Source organism: Silurus aristotelis (genome assembly GCF_946808225.1).
Source record: "Silurus aristotelis genome assembly, chromosome: 16".
NCBI classification, from domain to species: Eukaryota; Metazoa; Chordata; class Actinopteri; order Siluriformes; family Siluridae; genus Silurus; species Silurus aristotelis.
In genome coordinates, this window is record NC_139589.1 from 22,440,275 (window position 1) to 22,461,871 (window position 21,597).

Consider the following 21,597-nt stretch of genomic DNA (forward strand, 5'->3'; position numbering starts at 1 on the left):
GACAGGGCGACTGCACTGTATTAAGGAGAGGATGACCGGGGCCATGTATTGCGAGATTTTGGGGAACAACCTCCTTCCCTCAGTTAGAGCATTGAAGATAGGTCGAGGCTGGGTCTTCCAACATGACAATGACCCGAAGCACACAGCCAGGATAACCAAGGAGTGGCTCTATAAGAAGCAAATCAAGGTTCTGGCGTGGCCTAGCCAGTCTCCAGACCTAAACCCAATAGAGAATCTTTGGAGGGAGCTCAAACTCTGTGTTTCTCAGCGACAGGCCAGAAACCTGACTGATCTAGAGAAGATCTGTGTGGAGGAGTGGGCCAAAATCCCTCCTGCAGTGTGTGCAAACCTGGTGAAAAACTACAGGAAACGTTTGACCTCTGTAATTGCAAACAAATGCTACTGTACCAAATATTATCATTGACTTTCTCAGGTGTTCAAATACTTATTTGCAGCTGTATCATACAAATAAATAGATTAAAAATCATACATTGTGATTTCTGGATTTTTTTTTTTAGATTATGTCTCTCACAGTGGACATGCACCTATGATGAAAATTTCAGACCCCTCCATGATTTCTAAGTGGGAGAACTTGCAAAATAGCAGGGTGTTCAAATACTTATTTTCCTCACTGTATATATATATATATATATATATATATATATATATATATATATATATAAAATTGCACCAATCAGGCAGAACGTCATGAGCGGTGAAGTGAGTAATACTATCTCTTCATCTTGGGATTCATCAGGCAGAGCATTTTATCCTCAAAGTTGCCGGGTTTAAGGCAGATTAAATAGGCAAGCGTAAGGATTTGGCAAATTGAGACGTCTAGACGACTGGGTCAGAGCCTCTCTGAAACTGCAGCTCTTGGGAGATGTTCCTGGTCTGCAGTGGTCAGAATCTTTTAAAAAAAAAAAAAATTTCCAAGGAAGAAACAGTGGTGAACTAGCGACAGGGTCGTGGGCGGCCGAGGATTATTGATGCATGTTGGGAGCGAAGGCTGGTCCGTGTGGTCCGATCCAACAGACAAGCTCCTGTCGCTGCTGAAGAAATTCATGGTCTGAACCGTTTTAGCAGCAAACAGGGACCAACACCATATTAGGCAGGTGGTCATAATGTTAAGCCTAATCAGTAAATATATAATTCATACGCACATATAAAAGGTGGGAGGTTTGAGGAAACTCATAATGATGTACAGAATATAATCCTGTCTCTAAATACACTATATGGACAAACCTGATTTTTTTTTCCCCCAGCCATATGAGCTTCTTCCTCCCCAACGTTCCTGTTCCTCCAACGCCGATTGAACACCTTTGTGATGAATGTTAACGCTGACTGCACGTCAGACCTCCTCACTTCACTTACACCTCAGTACAAGACTGTACTAACACCCTTGTAGATGAATGAATCTCACACAAATCTCCAGAAGAGATTTTCTTTTCAGAAGAGTGGAAGTTATTAACAGCAAATGGGGACATAAATCTCATGGAAATCTTATAGTCAGGTGTCCAAAAATTAGTTTTTTCCTACAGATCTGTGATGAGAACCGTGATAGGAAATGTCAATTTATAAAAGATTTTACATTTAAATGATTACATCCAAACTCACGTGAATAAAAACAAACAACAGAGAACAACGTTTTAATCTTTAATTATTTTTTTCCTATTCTCATGAAAGAACAACAACGAACAAAGCACAAATAACAATCTTTTAAAACAGACAAAAAAAAAAAATAGCCAAAGGATCCTGTCACTCAGTGACACCTGAATTAGAAAAAAGACGAAAAAACAAAACAAAAAAAAAACCAAACAAAAAAAAAGGTAAAATACAGGCGAAAGCTGCAAAATCTGTGTCACCGGTGACCTCTTTATTCCCCACCGTTAATAGAGGCCTGAGTTTGTCCACTCGTTCCCATATCAAATCAACATTTACACAAATGTATACAACAGCCCATGATCAGGAGGTGTGAAGGAAAGTATGATGTGAGCAAGAAGATAAAATTACATTTGTACAAAAATAGATCTTTGTGTCTTTTATTTTAGGCGTCTCTCTGTGTAGCAATTAAACAAGTGATTGCGTGACGGTCGAAGATCGTCCTCATTAGGCGATGACGTAATCTTTTAATTCCTTTATTTCCCTGTAAGTCTGAACTCATGAAGTCGATTCGGATCGTAATCATTATCATTAAGACTTTCCTGATTCGCGTTAATTGATTAGCTTAAAAAAAAAAAAAATTTAAATAAAAAATAAAAGACCCAGGTTTTTATAAAAACGGACCTGGAAAAAAAATAAAATAAAAGTTTCGGATGATTTCCAGGTGAAATTCCGAGCTGACGGAATAAACCACGGCTTCTTTGCCTCGCATTTGATTCGTCTTCTTTTTTTTGGCTTGTCTTTCGCAGGTCTCGAGGTCTCGTAAGGATGATTGCGATTGTAAAACAGTGAAGGAGCTGGTGCGTGATCGTGGGTTCGCTCGGATCTTCTAGTACTTTTTTTTTTTTTTCCTTTTCGTTTCTTTTTTTTTAAAATATAAAAACTTTCGTAAATCCTTTCCGAATCGTACACAGTGCAATTAGGCCTATTTTTTTTATTTCTTTTTAACATTTTTATTTTAGATGTTACTGAAGCACATTTTCCTGTGTCTTTTCTGGCTAACATTAAAACATTGGGAACATTTAAGCATTTTTATATATCTCTCTATATATTTTATATTTCTAAATATATACACATGTACATATAGACAAAAATAGAGCTTTTGTGGTTTGTAGAAAGCATTGAAGATCTTTTAGTTCAGAGGAGTCATGCTTGCTGCAGGAGAGCGTGTCTGGTGTTGGTACTGATTTTACAAACCCGTGTATGGCTTCAGGATCCCTGTGGTGATCAATCCATAATGTAAGACCTGATAGTGGGTGTAAGATCCAAGGTGCATCTCGGTTTTAATCCATATGTCTGAACAAATTTGTAATGGATTTCGGTTGAATCCTCTGAAGAAAAAAAAAACATTAGGCCAAATACTTTGTTTTCTTCAGTTTTGCACTGGAGCAACTGTTGCTCGAAAAGTAATGGATTTATTGTTATATTCAGCTCCACTTTTCTAAGATGTTTCACTAGATTTTTTTTAGAGTGTCAGGAATTAATGCTGGAGAAGTGAGGAGGCCTGGAATGCAGTCAACATTCCCATTCATCCAGACCTCTATAGCATAAGAGCTTCCACTCCAACTGATGTAAAGCGTATGTTCATGGAGCTGGTTTTGTCCCCATTGTCGTGCTGGAAATGGTTTGTGTCTATTAGTTGAAGTAAAGGGAAAATGAAGGGGAAGGGACGATTTTTTTTGTGCACCTAAAAATTTTGTGGGAATAATTTGGGCAACATGTGAACCGCATGTGGCTGGAAAAGTCAGGATGTCCCAATACTTTTGTCCATATAATGTGTGTGTATATAGTGTATGTATGATCATGTAGCATTCTGGTAGGAAACCATGTTTCCATCTTTCGGATTATCCAAATGGTGCCAGATGAACCGCTTGTCAACAACAATTTCTGGGGTGAACCGGGGTGAAGTCTGAAAAATTAGCTACGGCAAAAGCAATACAGGTCAGATACCAGAATTCAAAAGAATTCAGAATCCAAACACACTTGGATAAAACCTCATAAGTAAAAAATATCCGAATCGAGGAGAAAAAGATCTTGGGTCCATTTCAGCATTGTAGCTCCAGTGCAAAAACTATATATAACAGTAAATATAGGATATTAATAAAGTCCTGCCTGATCATCTGTTTGTTTTCAGTGGACTTTTTTCTGCAATTGTTTTTTTTTTTTTTTTTTAGAAATCCAATCCACCAATCCATGTTTCATGTCTTCAAGACTCGAATCATGCGATTAAAACATAACGGTTCCCAGATGTTATGTAAGACATTTTTTTCCGATTACAAATCTCAGTTAATTATATTAACCGATCAAGAACTCATGTTCTGACCATCTCCAATCCGATGTCCAGCTGAAGGTAAGATATAAAACATTGAAAAAGTGCCATTATTTTTGCCCCCAAATAAATCCTTCATGTACTTCTGCAAGGTTGCATCTCATCCACTAGGGGGAGGTTTCAGCTCTCTTATTTCCTCACTGCAATTAAACTGCTTCAGAACTCTGTATGCATAAACATTATTAGCACCTGCGAACCAATCCCTGGTCCTGCTACTATTATAGTCCTAATAAAACTCAGACCGAGGCTCAGGGTCGGTTTGGTGTGTTGTATATACTTAAAAAACAAAATAATAGCGTCTTCACCATTGGCAGTCTTTGGAAATAATGCTAAGATGCATAGTTAAGCAGCAGCAGCAGCGTTGGGAGAAAACAAACAAACAAAAAACAAAGATGAAGAATATAGGAACATTACATAGATCAGGAAATTTCACACTCAAGAAAAAAAACAACAACCTTTAAACAACACTTGGTTTGCCCATAGAAGTGCAGGCTGTGGGTGGTCATTGGCCCCCTGTCCCCCTCTCAAGAGCCAACTAACCGGCTAAGGCTCAGAATAGGAGGGTAAGTGCTAACAAAGAAGAAGGTCCTCATAAGGTGAACAGAGAGTTCGAGGAGTTTCGTCAAAAGAAAGAGAGAGGGTTTCAGGGACCGACGGCTGAGGAGTAGAAGAGGTAATTGCACGTTGTGAAACAGAAATGAATACTGAGTGCGGCAGTGACGTTTGTTTACAAATGATGCCTCATCCCATACCTGGGTTTTACTAGGAGGGAAGTGAAGTGGTGTACCGTGAACAACCGGCTTTAGTGAAGGTGAAGGATCTGGGCTTCTTTGAGGGGCTCCGTTCTCACGTATACGGATGCTTTTAAAAAGATAGATTTTACCCCTCTGGTTTAAAATAAATATCGATTTATTTTGTTGTTGAAAATATGTCTGTCCAAATGAACAGTGTTTGCGAAATAGCCTCTGTTCAGACTAACAATGTTTTGGAAAATATCTGTCTATAACTGTATTTTTTTGAAAGTGCTCACGTGACCACACAAGCCCAGCAGGTGGCGCTCGTAAACTGCGATGTCAAAATTCTCAACACTAACACTTAGCGCATGTTTATGATGATGGGAAGATCGAATCATTTCAGCGACTCGGTTGCTTGAATCTCGTTCATCATAATGGACGAGTCATTTAGTTCATTTCGTTCGTTTAATCACCTTCGTAACGTCAACCGGAGTCACGTTACGAAAGGACAAACAACTCGGACCGGAAGAGTGGAGCGATGAACTACTCGATTGTGTTTCCTGTACATAACCTACAGAGATTTCATGTTGCGTTGCTCACGCACGTCCGGTAGAAAACGAACGACTCGCTCTTTGAGACGACTCGTTCTTCTGAGTCACGTTAAAGATTCGTTCGATATTAACGAATCGTTCCTGAACGACACGTCACTAATGTATTTAGCGAATGATTTGCTGTAATAGAGGCTTACACTTCAACTTTTTCCATTTCGGATTGACTTTACTGGGAGTTTTTGTTTGAACAGAAGGGCAAAAACGCAGAGAGAAGGAACTTAGTGTTCAAAAAGATCCGTGTACGTCCGGGAGAGGAACCAAGACACAGTGAAAAGTCAGCGAGAGTTGTGAGCGGAGTCGATACAACGAACAATTTTTCACTTCCTGTTCCCTCACAAGATACAGTGGGACGGTTTCGCTCATACCAACATGCTGAAGAACCGAAGCGTTCCGAGAGTCCAACAATCCAAGAGGTTTTCTGACGTTCTCCTGAAAGCTCATCGTTCTCGTCATCATCATGATTAACTTGACGTCCTGTCCGTCTCGGTACTCGTATCCCCAGACGTCTGGAGCCGGATGTTGTTGAGGCTTTTTCTGCTTTAATCAAGAGCCAGATCGAGTCAGAACCACGGCTCCAATCCAGTTGTTCTATAATAAGTCCAAGTTTTTACTCTGTCCCCTGACATTTCCAGCAATCATTCTGTTCCAAAGAGTCTCATGTTGTGTTTTCTTTTACATTTAACCCCACATGATTTTTATAGTTCAGTCATCATGTTGCCTCGTGTTGAGTCCCACTCAAATGATTCGTATTTTATTTATATCTTTGTACAAGGTATAAAAAGAGACCCTATCGGGCGCGTTTGCGAGACACTGGATAAGAGGGAACGCTTGCTGAGCCCCTCTCCGGTGTATAACGTCATGTGATCAGTTTTGTTAAGGAGGAGGCGGGGCTAGCCCTCCCCCTCCCGCCCGGTCTCCCAGAAAGTGGGCATGGCATCTTTACGTCATTTGATGGGGCGCCTCCAGCATCTCCATGAGGAAGGTGTCGATGGGTGTGTCCCCGATGAGCTTAAAAAAGAACAAGTGTTCTAGACACTTGAGGCCGATGGAACGCAGCGCGGGAAGCCGCAGTAACAGCTTCGCAAACCTGTTACACACACACACAGAGAGATACAGATTCGGTTTTATAATTATACTAAACAGCACAACTGACAACTGAAGCACTGCTATCCGTACTGCACTGATAAACAGTTTGGACCTTTCAAGCACTTATCACTGCTCTTACAAAGGCTTCCAGAAACATGGAGTAGAGCGATGCACTTAATAATATTTATTTAATCTAAGCCTCTAATTAGAAGGAAAATTGGAAGCATGTACAAGAACTGTTGGCGAGCCATGGGTTTGACCTACAGGAAAACTTTTCGAAGGAAACACACTGTGGTCTGCTTCCTATACTTTTCCTATACTTCTAAATGTGTGTGTATGTGTTGCACCTGGAATCGTCTGGAGCCAGATTTAGAATAAACCCATTTAAGATTTCTATATACAAATACCATATAACATTGATAATAAATCAAATGTATATAATACATACATTTAACACAATTGAATAACTTAAAAATATTAATGAATTTATAATATAAAAAATTGAATAAAATCTCTTTTAAACCCACATAGCGCATATAGCTGCAGTATATATTAGCGATAGTAAGATTCAGCGATTCTTTAGTGAAAAGTTAACGATGCGATGAATCGATCGAAAACAAGTTGGCGTTTGTATCGCGATAGAAATTCGAAAAACGATTTATATATGATAATTAGTAGATGTGCTAACTTTTATTTTATATGTGGATCGATAAACCGTTTCTCGATCGCGTTCTCTCGGCCCCGCTGCTGCTACGTAAATATGACGTATCAGAACACTACGGAGGGGCGTGTCCTGAAAGTCACATAGAATACAGATTAACATGGCAGAGGTAGAGCTGCGTCTTCCTGCAGACAGAACAGGAAAAGTGCGTCTGGTTTTAATTCTTTTTTCTTTTTTTAGTACTACAACCTTTGTTTGTGAAAAGGGTGTATTGCATAGCGTCATATTTTTGTCCATCGAATCGTATTTGCGTTGAATCGCGTCGTGTAGAATCAAACCGAATCGTATCACATCGCATCAGTAGCTGATTCGTGCGTATCTTTATTGTATCGTATCGTTGTATCGTATTGTAATGCGATTCACATCTCGATGCATAGCCCTCATGGAGATGCACAACCAACTATAGCTTGACACTTCTCTTAAATGATTTCTTTGTATGTTCGTTCGAGCCATTGGTCGTTTTTACCCCATTGCGTGTTCATAGTCTATAGAGGGTGTTTCCGTACCTCCCGGGTTGATCGGGATACTTCTGCTTGCAGTACGCTTCCAGAGAGGCATAAACCTTCTCCCTCAGAGCCTCCACTTCACTGGGGTTTGACAGGCCTTTAGAGTCTAGACATGAAAAAAAAAGAAGATTTCTGTGCACTGTGGTTTGTCAAACAATTGCACATATAATGAATCAAGCAGGGCTTATTTTTCACGTAAAAGAAAGAAGAAAAGTGGTAGAAGGGTAAGAAACGAGTGCATTATCTCAGGAGGACGCTAACAGTATGCACTTTCGACATCATAGTGAAAACTTATAGAGGATGATAGCAGGCTAAATGAAGCATATGGAGTAATTAAGTAAAGTTCAACGAGTGTCAAATTGCTGTCCGGATGCAGCCGAAGTATCTGAAAGGACTAAAACTAATTTTATTTTGTTTGTCTTACGAGAAATAATCGTCATGCGCTACAGGCGAGCTCTAACATACACGTATTGTCGGAAAGTGAATTCTTTCTTTCCTCTGTGCTCACACTACAGTCAATCTCTATGGAGTGCTCCTTAGAGAGCTCCTAATTAGGGGAATGGGAGCAGTAATGCTGTAACTTGCTTTAAAGAGGACAAGCAGAGGCACAAAAGAGTGCTTGATTTGTCTGTGGAGTCAGGACTCATTAAACCATGTGTTTGCTCTGTCCACTGAATTACAGTATCTATTTTTTTTTTACATTTACTGTCTCTTGTTGCTCTGAGAAAGTGCAGGATGTGACAAAGCTTTAAAGGCTAAAATATTTATGCTTTATGTATAGTGGACTTTACCGATATCGATAGCTAGATACTTGCAAATAACCGAATAATCAACAGATTAAAAATGGATACTAAATAAAATAACAAAAACAAACAAACATAACACTCCATGTCAAAAAGTACTGAACTTTATTACAAAAAGAATAATAATAATATAATTTTTTTTTTTACTGAATCAAGTAAATATGCTATAGGAAATAAATATTAATATATTAGTTAATAAATAATTATATAATTAATAAAATATGAATAATAAATATAATATAGCGCTCTCCATGCAGCGCGCAGTTGTGTAAAAAACAAACCGCCTATATGACATCAGTGATTCGCCTCTAGAGGCCGCTCTCGTAAAGACAGAAGACCAGAAGCCGGAAAAACTATCGGTACTATGGAAAAGTATCGATACTGATTCATTGGAAAAAGCTTTTACCACAAAGTTGGAGGCACACAAATGTGATGTGACGATATGCTTTACATATGGGTTGGAGGTTGGAGAAGATCTCCTGCTATAGAGCTCTGAACTCAACCTTTTTGAACACCTTCGGGATAAATTGGAGCTCTGAATGAGGACAAATCTCCACAAAATCTGGTTGAACATCTTCCTAGAAGAGTGGAGTTTATTTTAAATGCAAATGGGGACTAAATGTGGAATAGGATGTTTACAAAACACCAATTGTATGGTCAGGTGTCTAAAAAACTTTGAGGTCAAAAAGATTATGGTACTTAAAAAAAAGGGAAAGAAACACTTTCCGTTGGTTTAATGAGTACAAATGTCGAATTTGAGATTCAGCTCATGACACAAATCACGACGACAGTGGAAAGTTTCACCCGAGCGCACTGGTGTGTTTAACATCCCTATGATGCTGCACAAAGACAAATATGGCATGAAATCGCTAGATATTTGACAGCTTGAGGTACAGACAGGTTTTTGCCCTGATAAGTGTGAAACTTTAGTCTGAAGCAGGGAGTCTCTAATCTGTGCACAAAAAGAAAACGAAATTCTGAGATTAAAAGCCATGAACAAACCAGCGATCACTATTTGATTCAGTCATTTATTTTTAGAAGTTTGTTCTATATAGTGATACATTATATTATTCTGTTTTAAGACTATGTTTACATTATTGGCATAAGCCCTCATCCAGAGCCTCTTACATTTATCCTGTTTATACTACTAAGCAGCAAAGGGCCTTGCTCAAGGGCCTAAGAGTGGCAGTTTGGTGTGACTGAGATTTGAACTCATGACCTTCAGAGCCAAAGACCAAGGCCTTAACCCCTATGCTACCACCTCCCTCAAAGTAACCTGCCCACATAATCGAGAAAGATCTACCAAAAAAAAGTCAAAAAGAAAGAGATTAGTCTGGTGGGAGTCCAGCAGGAAAAGAAGGAATGAATGTCTGAAGGAGTTTGTTTAGAAGGTTACCTGGGTTAAACAGCACTATGGCTCGTAGGCAGCCCAGCTCTGTTTTATCCATCTGCATGTCCCTCATCTTTGACACCAATTCTGTGAGCACTCTGTGGTAAAAAAATAAAAAATAAGGGGACACATTGTTTAAAACCAAATTTCTCATGATAGCAGTGTGCTCTTGAATCCTTGATTCTGATTGGTCGGATGATATTTTTTTATATAGGTATCGCTGTTTGGCTCTTTTTCAAATCACATGTACGAGCTGGTTTTAAAAAGTTTAGAGACTCGCACTGTTCACAAAAAAGTTCTTTTTGCACATTATCGCCTTCAACGGAACTTCCTGCAACTTCTCGAACGTGTAGTCTTCTTTTTTCGTAGCGTGTCAAACACGCGCCGGATCTCCGCAATGGGGTCAAAACAGCGACCTTTGAGCCGGATCTCCATCTTCGGGAGGAGGGCGAAGTCCGCAGGAGCCGAACGTGGTGAGTAGGGTGGGTGAGGAAATGAGATCATGCGGATTGTTCTCCGACGATCATCATGCACAAGTTGCGCTCGTCGAGGATCTCCTGTCATCTTCCAGTGATGTTCTTCTGCTCATGAAGTGCACTTTCCACTCAAAACAACTTGAACGACTCGGTATGTCAAACGGACGTCGTGTGAAACGTCTCTGTGGCAGATTTGCCCGGTTCCATGCAGAATTTCACATTTGCTCTTCGTTCTAATTTGAAATCGCCGACGTGGTCAGAATAGCACCAGTTATCACCATTAGTCTCAAAAATTTTTGATACCGCCTGAAAGAAGAACTCATTCAGGAATTTGTATCTTAGATGCTCTACAGATTAAAAAAAGGCAACATGTTTATTGTATTATCGCTTTATAAAACCTATATATAATAAATTCACTATAAAGGCCAGCAAGATGGTGTACTATTAATAGAATATATCTGGAATAAGGCCCAATGTTCACTCCCAAGTGTTTTATCCCCTCCAAAAAAAAAAGGAGAAATGTCCCGTCCCTTGATTTAAAAACGTTCCTCCCTCGTGCGATCGTTCTTGTGAACAACATGAGAAGGTCAGTCCAGGCATTTCTGGTACACAGCCCACAGGCCCGGTGCGTCAGCTGCCCTGCTGCTTCAACTTTCAGCACAAATGACATGCGAATGGATTTCCTTGTGCACTTTCAGTCTGCGCAGCTCATTATTTCTGCATGACCTGTGCCAACCTGCGTATGTGAATCTTTAATGAAGGCTGATGTTAATCAATAAAAAGAGCTCCTGCTTTTTGCCCTTCTCTCTCAGAAGTCTTGTGCCGAAAATGCCAAGGTCCCTTTCTCCTGCTCTTGCGTTAAAAACAGAGTATCAATTTGTCAGCGAGCAACCGAATGACCAAAAGTGCATGCGCATAAACGTATTGTGATATTTACTCGTTTTTCTGTGTATTTTAAAAGATCATTTAGAGATGATCTAAAAACAAAAAAAATGCGTGCGTGGCATCTGACCTGTCGAATATGGCTCCCACTCCGGCACTGTGGGCGCTGTTTCTGTGCACGTGGAGCCCGGTGGCCAGCAGAATGCCATCTTTTACAGCTATTGAGCGATGCGAGAACGATGCAATCAGCAGCTCATTCCAGCCTGGAGGAAAAATAATGATATGGCAAAAACGATATGAAGGCAAAATCGGCAGTAATTTCAAGGAAATGTTAAATCTGCGCACCATTACATTTACTACAAAACCCTGCGACTCTGACTTTTCAACGTTTGGAAAACCCGAGGAAAAAACCCGAGGATCAGGTCGGAATTTTTAGTCGCAAAGTTGGGAAGGTCTAATTAAGGTCTTCCGCGATGCACCACCACAGAACGCCAGATCATTTCTGCCTGTGGCCATCAAACTGCTGAATATAACAGCTGGTCCATTATATAGATATAGGCGAGATAGATATAGTTCTTGATTTTTCATGCCACACCTATATAATGTTAATATCTTGGGCAATTATGTGCAATCATTTTAGTGCAATAATAATAATAATAATAATAATAATAATAATAATAATAATAATAACTACATGTGCATAAGGGGGGAGCTATATTGGCATTTATACTGTTTTGTTCAGTCTGTCTGTCTGTCTGTCTGTCTGTCTGTCTGTCTGTCTGTCTGTCTGTCTGTCTGTCTGTCTGTCTGTCTGTCTATCTATCTATCTATCTATCTATCTATCTATCTATCTATCTATCTATCTAATGTCCTAATATTTTTTGCCATTTAGTGTATTTACGAGAGAAGGTGTGTTCAGGTGTGTTCAGGTGTGTATGGTGTATACACCACTTGCCTGCTCGTAGCAGGATAACCTGATCGTCCAGGGGCAGCTCTGAGAAGTGTGGGATCCTCTTGGCCCACTCCACCAGGGTGAAGAGCTGCTTGTCTGCTGCTTGGCAAATATTAGTGACCGGATCATTGGGCTGTAGAGAGACAAAGAAATAAATGAATAAACATCTGGTGGTGGTAATAATAGTAATAAGTGAAATGTTTCCGTAGAGATCTGACAGATGCTGACAGATGTCTCCCAGACTCAAAACCTAGGCTGCGTTGTTCATCATTAATGGGGACAGACAGTGGGATTGGGCTTGTGGGAAAACTGTTTTTTTTTTTTTTTCTGACAGCTCTTTATATTTGTATGAGTGTATATTTGTGAAGCCAATGAGTAATCCCCTCCATTCAGGAAGGCAAAAACAACAATGTGTTAGCCGGAGTCGCTCAGGAAATACCTGCAGAGAGGCAGTGTTAAGAAATCCACTGCGTCCAAGCAAGCATTTCCTGCAGGAAGTTCAGACGGACAGAAAGGCGCTCGAAACATTCTCCCTAGAAGGGTCCTAATAGCAGCGAAAGCAGGAAACGCTTCACTCAGCATAGACAATCTATCAACAGTGAATTTACTGAGAGCATCAACACAAAGGTGTCGACATCGCTAACAAGAAAAAAGATCACAGTGACTAAACACACACAAAACCCCCCCCTGCAAAAACATTAATAATGGCCCACAAATACCTCTTTTTGTCTGTCTCATGGGCCACAAATGAGTCCTATGATAAACCGTCCTGGAAAATTCACTTGAGGTGCTGGATGACATTTCGAAAAAAAGGAGACACAAGGCTTTTTCTGTAAAGGTTGAAAATGAGAACGAGTGAGACAGAGAGAACGGAGGAGTGGAAAAGCAGCACGAGTAGCACTCGTTTGAAAGGACGTTGAGCGAACAGAGTGCCTTTGTGTCGAAAGAGGCCGCACCACAAATAAGATTCAAGAGGACATTCGAATCAATATAAGGGTGTCTTAAAAATTTAATTCTGTATCTTCTACAGAATGAAGATGACCTGGCTACTCTTTCTGATTACTAGTGTGATGATTATGATGATGTCTAGTCAAGTTTATTTCTATAGCGCTTTTTACAACAGACATTGTCTCAAAGCAGCTTTACAGAATTTAACAGTTAATGTGAACAATGTGTATTTATCCCTGATTTGCAGCCATGGCGACTGTGGCGAGGAAAAACTCCCTTAGATGTTATGAGGAAGAAACCTTGAGAGGAACCAGACCAGGGCGATATCAAGAGTGTGATAATACATATACATTTACATATGAAAGATACAAAACGACTGTGTTTTAATTAAAAAATATGACAATTATAGTTACTATGGGATCATTTATGATCATTAATCATATATACTATGGGATCCATCCATCCATAGAATTGGATAAATATATTGTTTGGCAAAACTTTGACTGGACGATAAAAAAATGGATTGCAGAAAACTCTGTCACTGTCGTGCATCAAATCACCAGTAATTTCAAATCTGCCTTTAAAGTATAAATTATTAAGAGTATTTGGTAATAAGTGGCATCTTGGTGGTGCTGGGATTAGAACCCATGACCATCTGATCACAATTCCGACCTCTTATCCTCTTAACCTCTTACTCATAATCTTACACTCCAGTGCTCATGTTAGTTCTCTCTCTCCAGTGTTCTGTATTGTTTAAAGACTATAATCTCACTCTTGATGTCACCCAAATGAGGATGGGTTCCTCTTTTGAGTCTGGTTCCTCTCAAGGTTTCTTCCTCATAACATCTAAGGGAGTTTTTCTTGCTATAGTCACCATGGCTGCTCATCAGGGGTAAATACACACCGTTCACCTTCACTGTTAAATTCTGTAAAAAATTTAACTTGACTTATCAACTGAACTACCTTTTGCATTCAACTTTATTGTGCAGTGTCCTAAAAGAATTCTTATTTGAAATAAATAGCCGCAAAACCTGCACGTATCGTAAGATCGCATCGGATGATCTTTTCTCAACACATCAGTCCCAAGTTCCACAAAACGCCAAATCACCTAAAACTGTAGAAAAACCTCTATAAACAGCTTCAAAGCTTCAACAAAACGGTTCAACTCAGACTTTTCAGCTCTGTAAAAACAATAGAAAAAGCCGACTCAAGTCAGAACATCTCAGTTCAGCAAGTAATTTAAAATCTGCATGGCTACTCGCAGTAAACCCAGCTTTAATATACGCTCATCTATCACTCGTCACAAATAGCTGGTCAGACTTGCCGCAAAATAAATAAACTTTGCGAATAATGCACATATCGTAAGCTTTCAAGTTCTGCAAAACTGTCGAAAAACCTCTATAAACAGACGGATGCTCTGGATCACTTTTAGCACTCAAGCCTGCAGACTGGCTTTAGGCCAATCGATATTCTCCTCATGATTTCATCTTCAAACCCTTCATAAAAAATAGTTTTGAAGGCTGCAGATCAACCATAAGATACCAAAGATTCCTAACTGTCACACAATTTCTTCACAAACTCCTGAACGAAGAAACACAGCAGATCATCAGGTCAAGGTTACACACACCTCTGCTCAAGTTTTTATTTTTCACCTGTATTTTTTTATAAAACAAATAGAAGAGCAGTAGCAGAAGAGAAGCTCCATGAAGAAGAGAGATTCCACAGTTGCTGTTAAACATGGCCATGCTTATGAATGATGCATGGCTCTGTGAGCAGTGTTTACCCTGACCCTGTTTCTCTCACTTTCTCTCACATAGCAGATGGGCATTTTTAAAGACAACACACTGGCCTGAATTGTTTGTCTCCAATGTACAAATTGGTTTTACTATTTACATTTTCTGGTATTAATACTTCACTATTTATTTTTTGGACATCTTTTTACTTGCACTCTACATTTTTTACACAAATATCTGTACGATATTTCTTCTTCTCACTGCGTGACTTTTTCAGCCAATCAACTTATTTCTTATCATTGCGCAGCTTTTTCAATCTTCCACTGGTGTATCATTGGGCTCTCACACACCACAGACGTAGGCTAGTTTACTAAGCTAAAAACGAGCGACACAGAAGGCAACAAGAAGTCTGGGGTTAAAGTGGATGAGACAGAGGGAGTCAGTGATGTAAACATGACTGAGAACAGAGACATTCCTGATCACCTGATCATCATCATCTTTTCTCTGCTCGTGTTCTATATGGTGGATGTTCAGCCTGGATACATTCATTAGGCAACAAAAATAGAAATTCATTTAAGTAATATATTAATATGATGTGAGGTTCAGTTACCAGCGTAACACTAAAACAGGTAGTAATAATTACTCCTTTTTACTTAAATACATGTCAAAACCCAAACTTCTTTACTTTAACTTGAGAGAAAAAGTGTAGTCAGAACTTTTACCAGAGAATTTTAAAACATGAGTATCTGCACTTCCTCTCTGTATCAATTACAGTTGACATTTTAACACTGAAATCTGTAATAAGTCTTTCTAAATCTAAAATAGATTCGTATTTATATTATTCGAATAATATTAGAGCAAGTTTCGCAAGGAAACGCAATTTCTCCCTTTCAAAAGCAGCACGTAGAAATATATACACCAAATGGACAAAAAGTCTGGTCAATATTTGCTGTTATAATAACCTCCGCTCTTCTGAGAAGATGTTCCTCTAGATTTTGCTTGTGGAGATGTGTGCTCATTCACAAGGGAGAGGGTAAGGTGAGGAGTCCTGAGGTGCAGAAAGTGTTGCAATTCATCCCAAACATGTTGAAGTCCAAGCTCTGTAGGAGGCCACTCAAGATCTTCTACTCTAACCCATGTAAACTGTATCTTCATAAATCTGGTTTATGAAGATACATGGAGATATGGAGTTATTGTAATGCTGGAACAGGTTTGGGTTTCCAATGAAACGCTACCACATCCAAAGAGGTCTTGTACGATTGTATGCCTTTATCTTTGTTTGGGGAAAAGCCACGTTTGGCTGAAAAAGTCAGTTTCCCCAATACTTTTGCCTCTGTATTGCTGTTAAATATCTTGGATTTGCTTATTGTTTGGAGCGGACTTATTATTCATATTCGTATTATTCAGAGTAGACCTATTAGTGTAGTCAATTCTTGAGGTCAGAACAGTACAGGAGGTCACTCTGTAGAACCTCCACTGTAATCCATACAAAGCATATCTTCATGCATCTGGCAGGAGGTTTTTATTATGCTGGAACATTTTTTGGGTCTCCTAGTTCAAGTGAAGAGAAAATGGTATAAGGCTATCGAAAAAACACATATGGCTGGAAAAGTTAGGCGTCCCAATACTTTTGTGCATACAGTAAATCTCTCAACCAGGAATAAAGCAAAGATTTTCTTACCAAATTTGAAAAAAAGTGTGAACCTGTGCAAATTTTGATTTTTAAAAAAAAACAACAAGTAGACTCTTTTTTTTACTTTTTACGCATTTTAATTGATACTACATGGAAATGATGTTTGTAGCACAGTGGGTCACAGTATATATTTACTTGTGTGTAAATGTCTTTTTCACGATATATCATTTTGGTATATGGTCCCACCCCTTTCATCCACAAAGCCTCAGTGTTCTCATTTTAGCTTGCGAGCAAATCGAGGTTAAGGGTGAAGTGAAAATAGCCGATAGTCGTTTTACCGCAGTCCAAGAGCGACTACGATGCAGCTGACCACATGATTAGTTTATGAGAATCTGGCAAAAGCTGCTCACAAGCTAAAAAAGATTCGAGCAGTCACTTCATGATTGTGACCAAATAACTGATTTTCTCCCTCGACGAATCGAAACTGTTTTGTGTGCATTATTCATGGCCGATCCACGAAGCCTGCATCTTATAGAACTGCCTCGCTTGCATATGAAATTCCATGAAAGAGAGGAGAGCACAGCGCAGCACATGTTAATGTTTCATAGTCTGCTTAAAACCCAATTACAGCTGCGTGACGACGGGAAGAAAAAGAGTGTGGATAAGCAGATGAGAAGGTTGGGGCATTGTGTGTTAGATGTGCATGGGAATTCAGCCAAAGTAGCACTCGAGGGGTTTGATGACACTGAACAAGCAGTGTGTATTTATCTGAATTTGGGGAGTATTCAGCACATGGAATTAATAACAGTTAGCAATTGAAATCGCACATTTTGGCATTGCTAAAAAAATCTTTTTTTTTACACACAAATATCTGAGGAGGCAGAAACATACTAGAAAAATGATCCATTAAATGTAATAAAAAAAAAAAAAAAAAAAAAAATATATATATATATATATATATATATATATATATATATATATATATATATATATATATATATATATATATTAAAACATAATTTTAAAATGTTTATCCATTAAAGTGGGATGTAAGTATAGCTTACAATTGCCATGTCAATTGCATGTACATTGTTACCTCTGAATACGAATGCCCCCAGATACGTATAATTCAGAATAGGAATCGAAATTCGTAAAAATTTCGTATAGTTTTACGCATAAAAACTCAGAATACGAATCATCCGAAGCTCGCAAGCTAAAATTCTAAAGGACGATGGTCCTTCCGTACCGCCTCCCACGCCTCTCAACCCTCAGTTAGCGTCCTCAATTCATAGTGAGAGAAAAAGAGAAAAATAAGTGATAGTGATTCGGGTGACATCATTCCAGCATTCACTCTTCTCAAAGGGAAAGTACCCAGTAAAGACAATGTTTTCTCTTTAAGATGTTAAGGCACCTTTATTAAATGCTAAATACTAAATAATATTAGTGCATATTAGTTGTATTTTAATTTTTATATATAAAAAAAAAAAAAGTAGACGCGCTATACTTTTATTATTTAAAAAGTGACTAATCATCTGTGACCAATATTTCATCTGTTGATCGATTTCTTTTCACTAAACTGTTTCTCGAGCGTGTTCTCGTAACACCGCTGCTGCTACGTGAATATGACGCATCGCAACACTGTCGAAACCGAGGCGTGTCCTGAGATTAACATGGCAGAGGTAGAGCTGTATCTTCATGGAGACATGACAGAAAAATAACGTCTGGTTTTATCGAATCTTAAAAATCAGAAGGCACTTAAGTAAATTGATGCTTTGCTGCCTGTCTGAACCAAAGAAATAAAAGTAAACTATCTGCACCATATTGAATTTCATAGCATCATATTTACAATGCATTGTATCGTTGGCTATGCATCAAGATGTGAATCGCATCGGCCTCAGCTATGGCACAAGGGGCCTGATCAAACTACCCTTGGAAGAATAGAACACACCGAAGCCCCGTCCTTGCCCAAATGGAGGCATGTTACTAAGGCCTGTTTAACGCCTAATCTAGGTCAACATGAGCTAAACCCAGTTCATTCAGCTCGGCCCACACTCCAGCAGTTAGGTGGACGAAGCCTTGTGATTAATTAGTGCATGGGCTTCTAAAAGAGCGCACAAAGCAGGACGAAACCAAACAAGCGAGGGATCGGGGGAAAAGAAAACGAGTGAATGTTTCATTTGACGCTACCTGTCATGCGCATGGCTACCACATGGGAACAGATGTCCCAGCTCACATGAGCTCTGTCGCGCTTCATTGTTTATCTTACATTTTTCCGATTTCACAAGCCATCATCCCTAGCAGAGATAAACAAATCTGTTGCGTAAGGGAGCCAAATATGCCTCAGTATCGAAGCTCTATTTCTAGTGAGAGACTGTCTACAGCAACGAGACTGTGATGGAGTGCTTTCTACTGTCAGCTTCCCCAGGGGCACTTCTCCTCCCTCTATCTCCCCAATGTCACCCGCTACTGCACATGCATTCTCATACTCCGAAAATAAACCCCATTTACTCGCATAACCACTGCCTTCACTTTCAGGACAATCCCAAAAGAAGCTCCCAGACTCTCTCTCTCTCTCTCTCTCTCTCTCTCTCTCTCTCTCTCTCTCTCTCTCTCTCTCTCTCTCACACATGCCTTTTTCACTAAGCTCACCTGTCTGTCTTGTCTCCTAAAAAACATTTCCAGTATAGAGTTTTTTTGTGTGTGTATATCTGTGTGGAAAAAAGGCAAAGAGACGTTTCTCTATAACTCAAAACACATCACGATCGATTTTGAGCCAAAGATCTTCAACATGGTGGCTCATGGTGTCCAGACAACGGCTCTAAAGAACCTCCCACATCCAAGTCTTTTTTTTGTCATCGATAAGAAATAAAACGCCTCAGGATGTGCTGTTGTGGAATTATAATCAACAAAAGGATGTTGTGATGTGGCCTGTTGTGAAACAAAGTTACCACCCCAATGTTGATTATTTTCCCAAACAGCACGTTTCCAGGTGTTTTTATTTTACACATTTGCACACTGGCATACGTTGAATTTTCATTTTTGTTTAAAATGTCTAAAAAAAAAAAAGAAAGTTTTTGTTCCCTGGAAGCCAAAGATAGTTCAGCTTTTTCTTGTGCTTACCAGTGGCAGAAAAAATAAATATTCAAAAACATGATCCAAAGAATATCCCCAGAATAAAAAAAAACAACAGAAAAATAACAATCATTTGACTAACATTTTCTAATGTTTCAACATAAATATTAACAGGAATTATTTGTTACTATAGAAACAATAACACTTTTTTAGAAATGCCTCAATATTAACTGGTGATTTGGACAAAAATTAAAAAAAATTACTAAAAATGTAATAGAACACCTGCTTCTCCAACCACATGTGGTTCTTCCCCAAACTGTTTGTGTTCACTTGAACTCTGAGAGACACCCAAACCTTTTCCAGCATGGCAATGCCCCTGTGCACAAAGCCAGCTCCATGAATATTTACCTGGGTTGGTGTAGAAGATCTTAAGTGGCCTTCTATAGAGCTCAACCCCACTGAATACCTTTGGGATGAATTCAAACAACACCTCAGGCCTCCTCACCTCACCTACATCAGTACATCTTCCCGAAAGAGTGGGGGGTTGTTATTACAGCAAATGGAGACTAAATGTGGAATGGGATGATCAAAAAGTGCATGCAATTCTTCTGGTGTCCACGAACTTTTGTCTGTATAATGTAATTGGCACCACTGTCACATTTGCTTTTATTGAAAACGAACCAACTCGATCCGACCTATCAGAATGGAGAATTAAAAAAATATGTACACGTTAATACATTAATCCTCACGCAGCCACATAAGTCCAGTGTGCGGCTCTTGTAACGTCACGCGGCAGCTGTTCGGAAATCGAGGAACGAATCAAACAGAAGCTAATCGGCTCCCTGTACAGCTCAGGTAACAAGTTCCTCTGGAGGCAATGCAGATATCCAGTATTACTCGATCCACACAAACAAAGGAACAATAAATTGTAGCGACAGGTGTATGATGCCAGATCGGTGATTTACACTGCAGTTACTTGAGAACACTTCGACCACACTATCAAGTATGACATACAGATCAACAGGATAAACTCAATTCCTCAAGCAGACAAAAAAGTTCAAGCCATAACCAGCACAGATCGATTGATCTAAACGAATAGACGGGAAGACGAGATCTTTCAAAAACACTTTCCCACCAAATCCGAGTGTTTTTTTAGGCAAGTGGCGCCTTAAAAAACCTCATGCTGGACGCTAAAACATCTGGCCTGCTCACTATCCCTATTTGTCGTCTGTGGGATAAAGATAGTTTAGCTCAGAACCTCCGAAAAACCCTCGTGATTCACGACCACAACTAATCCGTTTTTGAAACCGTCTTCTATTGAAATCCTTGGAAAACACTTTAAAACTAAATATTTCAGCCTCATCCCCCCTTTCTTTAGAACACAGTATGAGTATGAGCTCGCTGAATACAAAACCAAAACAAAACGATATGTACAGACAAAATAATCAGACTAAAAGAAACTAGCATAAGGACCAAAAAAATGATGCATTACAAAGTCCTCACCTAAAATATTTTGAAGATCAGACCATTTCAGAATATATTCAAGAAGTTTTAATACAGATGTGTATTTTGGGACGCCGTTTTAGTGCCACGTTAAAAAAATAGACATCGAATTTTTTTACGAGATTAAAGTCTTCGCAATGAGAGAATAAAGTCGGAATATTTTGAGAGCAAAGTCGAAATTTACGAGAATAAAGTAGAAATATTTTGAGAATAAAATTTGTAGCAATACAAGATTAAAGTGGTAATATTTGAAGAAAAATCACAGAATTTCGAGAACATTTTTTGCTGTTTTCCATAAAACTACACTGCAGCGGTTATATAGGAAACATAAGTTTTTCTGAAGAAAAAAAAAATCTGACAGACATTGAGGAAATTGCCTCTGAAATGGTGACCAGTGGTCGACTCCGAGGATATCAATGGTCACATCTGAGTTCTATTCGAAGAGATGTTGCTCAATGAGCCGAAAGAAAGTTTATTTCCCTGCATATATTATGTAAAAAAAAACTTGCCAGTCCCTAAAGCATGTCTATCTTAAAATAATACTTTAATAAATTCC

The 21,597-nt window shown here is 39.1% G+C and overlaps 1 protein-coding gene across 1 annotated transcript in view; it reads right to left on the reverse strand.

Annotated features, from left to right (window-relative positions):
* Positions 1–1,643: 1,643 nt before the first annotated feature.
* rxraa (retinoid X receptor, alpha a) overlaps positions 1,644–21,597 on the reverse strand; it is a 106,417-nt gene continuing 86,463 nt past the window's right edge. The window contains exons 8-13 of the mRNA XM_083564146.1: positions 12,156–12,285; positions 11,331–11,463; positions 9,849–9,940; positions 7,650–7,755; positions 3,488–6,423; positions 1,644–3,148 (exon numbers count right to left, since the gene is read on the reverse strand). Of these exons, the coding sequence (XP_083420272.1) occupies positions 6,276–6,423; positions 7,650–7,755; positions 9,849–9,940; positions 11,331–11,463; positions 12,156–12,285 (609 nt within the window). The 3' untranslated portion in view covers positions 1,644–3,148; positions 3,488–6,275. The remainder of the gene's footprint in view (positions 3,149–3,487; positions 6,424–7,649; positions 7,756–9,848; positions 9,941–11,330; positions 11,464–12,155; positions 12,286–21,597) is intronic.